Source organism: Galeopterus variegatus, unplaced genomic scaffold (assembly GCF_000696425.1).
Source record: "Galeopterus variegatus unplaced genomic scaffold, G_variegatus-3.0.2 Scaffold4, whole genome shotgun sequence".
Classification (NCBI taxonomy): Eukaryota; Metazoa; Chordata; class Mammalia; order Dermoptera; family Cynocephalidae; genus Galeopterus; species Galeopterus variegatus.
Genome location: NW_007726115.1, coordinates 1,168,826 through 1,178,750, shown reverse-complemented (window position 1 = coordinate 1,178,750; position 9,925 = coordinate 1,168,826). Strand labels below are relative to the sequence as shown.

The window sequence follows — 9,925 nt, the reverse complement described above, 5'->3', positions numbered from 1 at the left end:
CTTTCAGCAAGGGCACCAAGAAGACACAATTGGGAAAGAATAGTCTATTCAATAAATGGCACTGGGAAAACTGGATTTCCACATGCAAAAGAATGAAATTGGACTCTTAAACCATACACAAAAATCAACTCAAAGTGAATTAAAGAACTAAACCTAAGATGTGAGATTATAAAACTCTTAGAAGAAAATACAGAGAAAATCTTCTTGATGTTGGCCTTGACAATGATTTCTAAGATATCACACCAAAAACTCAGACTACAAAAACAAAAATAAATAAATGGGACTACATCACACTAAGCTTTTGCACTGCAAAGAAAATAATCAAAAAAATAAAAAGACAACTTACAGACTCGGAAAAAAAATTTGCAAACCATATGTCAGATAAAAAGTTAAATATGTAAGATTTATAATGAGCTTTATAACTCAATAATGAGAAAAATAAAATCCAATTAATAAATGGGCAAAGGACTTAACAGACATTTCTCCAAAGGTGACATAAAAATGGTCAACAAATACACGAATAGATGGTCAACATTACTAATCACCAGGGAAATACAAGTTAAAACCACTATGAGATACCACCTCACTACCTGTTAGTATAGCTATTATGAAAAAGACAAGAGATAAGTATTTGAAAAGATGTAGAGAAAAGAAAACCCCTGTACACTATTGGTGCAGCCATTATGAAAAAATAGTATGGAGGTTCCTAAAGAGATGAAAAATAGAACTACCATATGACCCAGCAATTCCTCTTCCTGGTATACAACCAAAGGAAATGAAATTACCACCTTGTAAAGATATATGTATTCCCGTGTTTATTGCAGCATTATTCACAAAAGCTAAGACACGGAAACAGCCTAGGTGTCCATTAATGGACAAATAAAGAACCTAATATATATATTTACAGAGAATATTATACTGCCTTAAAAAAGGAGGATCTCCTCCCATTTGCCACAGCATGGACAGACCTGGAGGACATTATGCTGAGTGAAGTGAGCCAGATATAGGAAGAAAATTATTGCATGATCTCATTCATATGTGGAATCTAAAAGAAAAAGGCTCCCTCCCTCAAACAAGTTTGATACAGCCCAAGATGAAATAGGCTCATCTGCTTATGGGGCCTCCTGGTTTCTCATGGTTTCATTCATTCACTTCAACCTTATCTGTAGAACACTTTCCAAGATTCCTTTTGTCAGAGTGGATATGCCCTTTTCACATTCCCAATTTTACTCCCTCTGCTACCTAATAGCTTTCATGAGGCAACAATAATGTTTGTTGTTTTTTTAAATCAGGCTTCAGGACTATTGAATTTCATGCGCTTAAATACTATTGGCCACACACAGTTCTTACTCCTTATCCATCTCATTGTTCTTAATTCACGACCATGGTCCCCCCACCCCCCAAAAAAGTTGAAAAAGGTAGTACAAAAAATGTTTTTTCATAATCCGAAAATCATAGATAAAAGTTTTTTTTTTTCAGTCTCCAGGCTTTAAATGTTCAAATCAATGTTTTCTGACTATTGGGAAAAGCAATAAAACTAATTCTCTAGCTTTTTTATTCTCTCTCTCTCCATGTAGTTTGCAATGATTTTTAAGTCATTTGTTACTGAGAATAACTGTATGTAACCAGAAGCTCTATTATAGGCCTTTTTCAATATTTAAATGTTACTGTTGATAGTCTTAATCCAGTTACTAATCCCCAGATCATGAGAAGTTGTTTTTCTTTTCAAATACTGTTTTTGTTTACATAAAATAGAATTTAAAACAAAAATTTTGTTCATTAAGTAGAAATATTTCATAATAGAAAATAAATGTATGAAAAAGTATATTCATATAAAACAGAAATGTAAAGGCAAATATTTATTTATATTAAATTTTTTTTTTCCCCTTTTTGTCTTTTTTACTGATCGGTAACAGGATCGCAACCCTCGGTGTCACGCCCGCACTGGGGACCGGCAACGGGACCGCAACCCTCGGTGTTGCGCCTGCATCGCGCTCAGCCAGTGAGTGGGAACCGGTCTCCACATGGGATCCGAACCCTCGGCGGGAGCGCCATCACGCTCCCAACCGGTGCACTTCTCCAGTGCGCCACCGGGCCGGCCCTATATTAAATTTTTAAATTGACATATCTATGTCAAATTAACTGGCTCAAAAGTGAAAAATGGATGCTTCAGAATTACTTTAGTCTGTAATGCTATTTTAGAAAAACTATTTCAACATTTCATTAAATGAATACTATTTCTTGGCTTTCACATTTTTATTTTGCTGTCTTAGAAGAATGAATATTATTATCAGGGATGTTACATTCAGAAATAAAGTTCTGTATTTCATAGAGCCCTTTATTCTCTGCCTCTTCTTTAAATTTTAATTTTGGGGGGAGTGGTGTTCAAATTTAGTTTACATATGAAATACAAAGGAGGAAAGAATGGATAAACAAAGACATCCCCAAAGTGTAATGGTGACCATTGCTTTAAGAAAATATGAAACAACTTTAAGATCCTTCAAACACCAGCCGCCTTCCCATTCTCAGAGAGCTCTTGCTTTCCATGCTGCTGAGCACTCCATCCGACCTCATGGGATTTTCACACATCTCTCTTCACTTCTCTGACTTCCTCTGTCTAACATGGGCTGATACAGTTCAGCCACCACACAGAAACCAGAGCGAGGTGTGAGAGCTGCGATTTCAACGACTCTGTGAGCCCCTTCGTATAATTTTTGCTCCTGCACTCAAAAAAAAAAAAAAAAAAAAAAAAAATGGTAAATGGCTTCCAGTAAGTCACTGCTCTCTTTTGTTAAAATTAGCATAATCGTGGTAGTAGATTGGTTGTAGGGTTCCCGCCCACACACATTCTCCTTCCCCAGGATCCAGAGGCTGACTGTAACTTGGGAAAGGGACAGTAGAGTGTCCCTGTGGGTGCCACATGACATCTCCCTGAGGGCTGCTGAGTGATTGATCCAGTGGTTAGTCTCTTTTTCAGGAATTTGAACTGGAGAATGGAGCAGACTTGCAGAGATAACTGTGGATATGGCCACAGAAAGAAAGTCGGAGAGACAGAGCAGATTGCTTGTTATCTCCTAATAAACCTCCTCCCCTCCCCTCCCTTTTTGTATATGAATAAGTTTGAATGGGGCTTCTGTTCCATACAACCAAAGGAAGCCTGCCTATCTTAGGTAGACACCAAAAAAAGAACATTCTGTTTCACCCCCAAACCCAGATAAAGGCACTGATGGTGGATTAGAATATCATAGCAAACTTTGTACAAATATATAATGCTGAGATTCAAAAACTACTTCACAATACGGTGTGTTGTAAAGCCCATAGAAATGAACATTTGTGGAAGTCAAATGAAATTAAATATTGTTAATAGCAATCTTTAGTTATGTAGGGAAGACCAAGGGGAGATAAGCTGAGGGACTGAAAGGGCACATACACACACACAAACACACACACACACACACAAATTCTGTTGATGCAAGCACTAAATGTTTATCAATGGTGGTAAATGTGAGAAAAAATTTTTAAAAAGTAAAGAAAAATAAGAGGAGATAGAGTAGCAAAAAAGAGAATGTATAATATGGCCAAAATGTCAGTCAAATAAACAAAAGAAAAAATTACCAAACTTATCTGTTCATCTACACTTACCTTTTCTAGTGAATTGTTGATTATAAAAACGCGGTATACTAGTTCATAGTAATTTTCCACTGATATATTTTTTCCCTTTTGGTCTCTATATGGCAAATTTGGAGCATGGAGAATCACCAAGAAAGATCCATTAACTTGGGTTATATTTATGACTGGAGGATCTATTTTTGCTGGAACAAGAATAGAAAATTTTGACAAATCATTCAAAAAATGTATACACAAACATATTATGCATAGTAATAGATCATTACCAAACTCAGAAATTTGGCAAAAATCATTATGAGGAGATACTGCTGACACCTAAAGTACAAATATTTAAGAAGTTTTTCTGATGATAACTCTTTTTTGATGATAATTTTTTAATTGTGAAGACTGACACTTTCTATTTCAGCTTTAAGAGGACATTAATCAATCATTTCCATAGCCATCAGTGATTGTTTTGGAAAATAAAGCATAAAAAATTATTTGGGGAGAGATCTTAAAGTAAGGCAAATATTATATAGGTCCTTAAGGATGTAAAATTTCAAAGAAGCTTTAAAACCATTTGAAGACTTAATAGCTATAAAATTAATTCAACAGGAGTATGTCATATACAATGGAACAGTATTGGAAAGATCACAAGAAAGAATGTTTGATTTGTGCATTTTGTTAGCAATAACCAGATCATTATTAACTAGGAAAGAGAATTAGATAGATAGATAATCATTTTAATTGTCCCCAGATTCACTATAATATTGCTAGGTGTAGATTTAGTTGTTGGTCTTTTTTTGTTTGGTATTTATTATAGATTTGTATCTTTTTGTATTCTTGAGAAGATAGACATTCTCTCTTTTCTCAGATGAGAGAGAATGGCTGTCTTCTCAAGAATACATGCACATACACACATAAATATACATATATGTGCATTCGTATGCATCTTTTTTTCCTTAGGGTAATATATTGAATATTTTCCTCAGACATGTCTTCCAGCTGACCAATTTACCAATTTATTCTTCAGCTATGTCTAATCTAATCTTTAACCCATAAATTAAAATTTAAAAATTTCAATGATTATATATTTTTTATTTTTAGGAGGGCTATTTGGGTCTTTTTCAATCTATCTGATCCAAAACCAATGGTATTTTGGTCTTTGACTATGTTTTTATTCCCTCTGTTTTATCTTTACACTTACTTACTTACTTACTTATTAATTAATCAATTAATTAATTAATTAATTAATTAATTATATGTTTTCCTATATAAAGATGACCAGTAAGGTGATCTCAACCCTTGGCTTGGTGTTGTCACCACCACCCTCAGCCAGTGAGCCAACCAGCCATCCCTATATAGGATCCGAACCCAGTGGCCTTGGTGTTATCAGCACCGCACTCTCCCGAGTGAGCCATGGGCCGTCCCTTACACTTATTTATTTTATCATCTGCTTCCAAAATTACAAATATTTGAAGTGCTGGTTGGGTCAGTGCTAGTTTCTTTCAATTTGCTTGTGTTGATCTGGTCCTTGTGTTTTTATGGTGAGTACATGTCCAAAAGTTGATACTTTCTTTTTTATAGCTTGGTTTGAATTTTTAAATTTTCAATAATTTTTTATTGACCTATAAGACAGATACAGGCAAATAAATGAATTATAAGGATTTGGATAAAAAATCTTTACAAATGAACACTCCTGTATAGATACTACCAAGGTCAAAAAACAGGCCATTGTGAGCACCCCAAATCTCCCTTATGTTTCCTCTAATTACTTAATTCCAGAAGGAAATCACAATTGTCCTGACTTTTTCCTAATCTACTCCCATACAGATTAATTTGGAATCACACAATAAATACTTTTTTGTGTGTCTGACTTCTTTCACTTAAATATGAAAATAGTTATAGACTGAATTGTGTACCCCCAGAATTCATATGTTGAAATTTTTTTATTGAAACATAAGCGATAATACATATTTGTGGGGTACAGAGTTGACTATCAATACTTGTGTACAATATGTGACTATTAAATCAGGATAATTAGCATATTCATCATTACAATATGTAGTCATTCTTTGTGTCCATTAACCAATTTCTCGCTGATCCCTCTCCCACTCTCCCTTTCACACTTTTAGTAACAACAATTCTGTTTTCTCCTCCTGAAAGTTCAGTGTATTATGGTTTGTCCTCCCTTCCTTCCTTCCATCCTTCCTTCCTATAGGTATCCAATTTTCCCTGTACCATTTGTTGAAGAGGCTGTCCTTTTCCCATTGTATGTTCTTTATGCCTTTGTCGATCAGTTGGCTGTAAGTACGAGGGTTAATTTCTGGGTTTTCTATTCTGTTCCATTGGTCCATGTGTCTATTTTTATGCCAGTACCATGCTGCTTTGGTTACTATAGCTTTGTAGTATAATTTGAAGTGAGGTAGTATAATGACTCTGGCTTTTTTTTTTTTTTTTTTTGCTCAGCATTGCTTTGGATATTTGGGGTCTTTTGTTGTTCCATATGAATATTAAGATTGTTTTTTCTACTTCTGTGAAGAATGTCATTGGTATTTCGATGGGGATTGCATTGAATTAGTATGGACATTTTCACATTAATTCTTCCAAGTCATGAATATGGAATGTTATTCCATCTTTTGGTGTCCTCTTTAACTTCTTTCAGTAGTGTTTTGTAGTTCTCATTGGGGGGAAATTTCACCTGCTTGGTTATATTTATTCCTAGGTATTTTACTCTTTTAGTAGCTATTGTAAAGGGCTTGCTTTTTTGATTTCTTTTTCTGCTAGTTCATTGTTGGTGTATAAAAATGCTACTGATTTTTGTGTATTGATTTCATATCCTGCAATTTTGCTGAATTTGTTCGTCAGCTCTAGGACTTATTTTGGCAGAGTTTTTAGGATTTTCTGTATAAGGAATCATGTCATCTCTGAACAGGAACAGCTTAACTTGATCTTTTCCAATTTGGATGCCCCTTATTTCTTTCTCTAGCCTGATTGTTCTGGCTTGTATGTCCAATATTATGTTGAATAAAAGTGGTGAAAGTGGGCATCCTTTTCTTGTTCCTGTTCTCAGAGGAAAAGCTTTCAGCTTTTCTCAATTCAGAATGATATTGGTGGTGGGTTTATCATATATGGCTTTTATTGTGGTGAGATATTTTCCTTCTATACCTATTTTGTTGAGAGTCTTTATCATGAAAGATGTTTAATTTTGTGGAATGCTTTTTCTGCCTCTATTGAGATAATCATATGTTTTTTGTCCTTTATTTTGCTGATGTGGTGTATCACATTTATTGATTTGTTTGTTGAACCATCCTTGCATCCCTGGGATGAATCCCACTTGATCATGGTGCATAATTGTTTTTGATATGCTATTGTTTTCTATTTGCTAATATTTTGTTGAGGATTTTTGCATCTATTTTCATTAGGAATATTGGCCTGTAGTTTTCTTTTTTTGTGTATGTCTTCATCTGATTTGAGTATCAGGGTGATGCTGGCTTCATCAAATGAATTTGGAAGAATAGCTTCTGTTTCAATTTTTTGGAATAGTTTGAAGAGAATTGGTATTAATTCTTCTTTAAAAGTCTGGTAAAATTCATCAATGAAGCCATCTGGTCCTAGGATTTTCTTTGTTACTGCTTTAATCTCATTGCTAATTATTGGTCTATTCAGGTTTTGTATTTCTTCTTGGTTCAGTCTTGGTAGTTTTTATGTATCCAGAAATTTATCCATTTCCTCCAGATTTTCAAATGTGTTGGCATACAGTTGTTCATACTAGTCTCCAATGATTCTTTGTATTTCTGTGGTATCAATTGTAATGTCTCCTTTTTCATTTCTGATTTTTCTCATTTGGGTCTTCTCTCTTCCTTTTTTAGTTAGTATAGCTATTGGTTTGCTTATTTTGTTTATATTCTCAAAGAATAAACTTTTGTTTTGCTAATCTTTTGTGTGTTTTTTTGGTCTCTTTCTTATTTAGTTCTGCTCTGATCTAAATTATTACTTTCCATCTACTAATTTGGGGATTGGATCATTCTTATTTTTGTAGTTCTTTGAGGTGGAATGTTAGGTTGTTCATTTGAAGTCTTCCTATTCTTTTAATGTAAGCTTTCACTACAATAAAATTTCCTCTTAGTACTGCTTTTGCAGTATCTCACAGGTTTTGCTAAGGTGTGCTTTTATTTTCATTTGTTTCAAGGGATTTTTTGATTTCCTGCTTTATTTCTTGACCCATTGGTTGTTTAAGAGCATGTTGTTTAGTTTTCATGCATTTATGTAGATTCCAGAGTTTTGTTTGTTGTTAATTTCTAATTTTATTCCATTGTTGTCTGAAAATATACTTAATATGATTTCAATCTTTTAAATTTTGTTTTAGAATTTATAACATGTGGTCTATCCTGGAGAATGATCCACGTGCTGATGAGAAGAATGTATATTCTGCCGTTTTTGGATGAAAAGTTCCATAAACGTCTGTTAAGTCCATTTGGTCTAAAGTGCTGTTTAAATTCAATATTTCTCTGCTATTTTTTTTTTTCTAGATGATCTTTCCATTGCTGACAGCAGCATGCTAAAGTCCCTAACTATTATTGTTTTGGGGTATATCTCTACCTTGGTCCAGTAACAGTTGCTTTATGTATCTGGGTGCATATATATTTATGATTATTACATCTTCTTGCTGCATCAATCCTTTCTTCATTTTATAATGTTACTCTTTGTCTCTTTTTATGGTTATTGGTTTGAAGTCTATTTTATCTGATATAAGTATGGTGACTCCTACTCATTTTTAGTTTCCATTTGTGTGGAATATCTTTTGCTACCCCTTTACTATTAGTCTATGTGTGTCTTTATTGGTGAATGGAGTTTCTTGCAGATAGCATATAGTTGGGTCTAGCTCTTTAATTCATTCAGCCAGTCTGTATCTTTTAAGTGGTGAATTTAATTCATTTACATTCAGGGTTATTGAAAGGTACTGCCTTGCTCATGCCACTTTATTAATTTTTTATGGTTGTTTTATATTTCTTTTGTTCCTTTCTTTCCCTTTTACTGTTTGTCTTTGCTGTGTGGTGTTTTTTTATAGTGATAAGATACATTTTCTTTCTCTTTCTCTTTTGTGCATTTGTTCTACTAGTGTTTTTATTCTTTCTCATGTATTTATTGTGATATATATTGCTCTTTTGATTCAAGATATAGGACTGCCTTGAGGATTTGTTGAAGGACTAGTCTTGTGGTGATGAATTGCTGCAGCTTTTGTTTGTCTGGGAAGGACACTATTTCTCCTTCACTTCTGAAGGAAAGCTTTCCTGGATATAGTATTCTTGGTTGGCAATTTTTGTCATTTAGGACTTTGAATATGTCATCCTCCTTTCTCCTAGCCTGTAGGGTTGCTGTTGAGAAGTCTGCTATTAGCCTAATGAAGATCACTTATAGGTGATTTGATGCTTTTCTCTTGCTGTTTTTAGAATTCTTTCTTTGTTTGATTACAGTGCACCTCAGGTATGTCCTTTTTGGGATGAATTTGTTTGGGGATCTTTGAATTTCTTGGATCTGTGGGACCATATCTCTCCCAATTCTTGGGAAGTTTTCAGCTATTATTTCATTAAATAGGCTTTTAATGCCTTTTCCTTTCTCTTTTCCTTCTGGTACATCCATAATACAGATGTTTGTATGCTTAAGGTTATCAGAATGATCTTATATGCTTTTCTTTTTCTTTTTTCTTTTTTTTTTTTTTGGTCCAGCTGTGTTAATTCAAAAAGTCTGTCTTCTAGTACAGAAATTCTTTTTTTCTGCTTGTTTTAGCCTGCTGCCTAACCTCTTTTTTGTTTTATTGAATGCATTCTTTAGTTCCAGGATTTCTTCTTAGTTATTTTCTATTGTTTTTATCTCTTTGCTGAATTTCTTTTTTTTTTTTTTCAAAAGATGACCGGTAAGGGGATCTCAACCCTTGGCTTGGTGTTGTCAGCACCATGCTCAGCCAGTGAGCAAACCGGCCATCCCTATATAGGATCCGAACCCGTGGCCTTGGTGTTATCAGCACCGCAATCTACCGAGTGAGCCACGGGCCGGCCCATCTTTGCTGAATTTCTTATGCATGCCCTGGATCTTTTTTTTTTTTTTTTTTTTTACTTCATTGTGATTTCTATTTTTTCATTTATCACATAGAGTTTCATTAATACTGACATTTGGGGTTTCTCTTCAGGCAATTTATCAGTTTCCTGTTGTTCGGTGTCTGATGTTGTACAATTGTAGTTTTCTTTTTTTTTTTTTTTGTTCTTTCTCCGTGTCCGGCAACGGATCGCAACCCTCAGTGTCGCCCCCGTACCGGACC

General features: G+C 34.4%; 1 protein-coding gene across 1 annotated transcript in view; it reads right to left on the bottom strand.

The window, feature by feature from the left end:
• Nucleotides 1-2,182: 2,182 nt before the first annotated feature.
• Nucleotides 2,183-9,925, bottom strand: part of IL22RA2 (interleukin 22 receptor, alpha 2) — a 21,643-nt gene continuing 13,900 nt past the window's right edge. The window contains exons 4-5 of the mRNA XM_008574028.1: nucleotides 3,643-3,812; nucleotides 2,183-2,720 (exon numbers count right to left, since the gene is read on the bottom strand). Coding sequence (XP_008572250.1) covers nucleotides 2,571-2,720; nucleotides 3,643-3,812 — 320 coding nt within the window. The 3' untranslated portion in view covers nucleotides 2,183-2,570. The remainder of the gene's footprint in view (nucleotides 2,721-3,642; nucleotides 3,813-9,925) is intronic.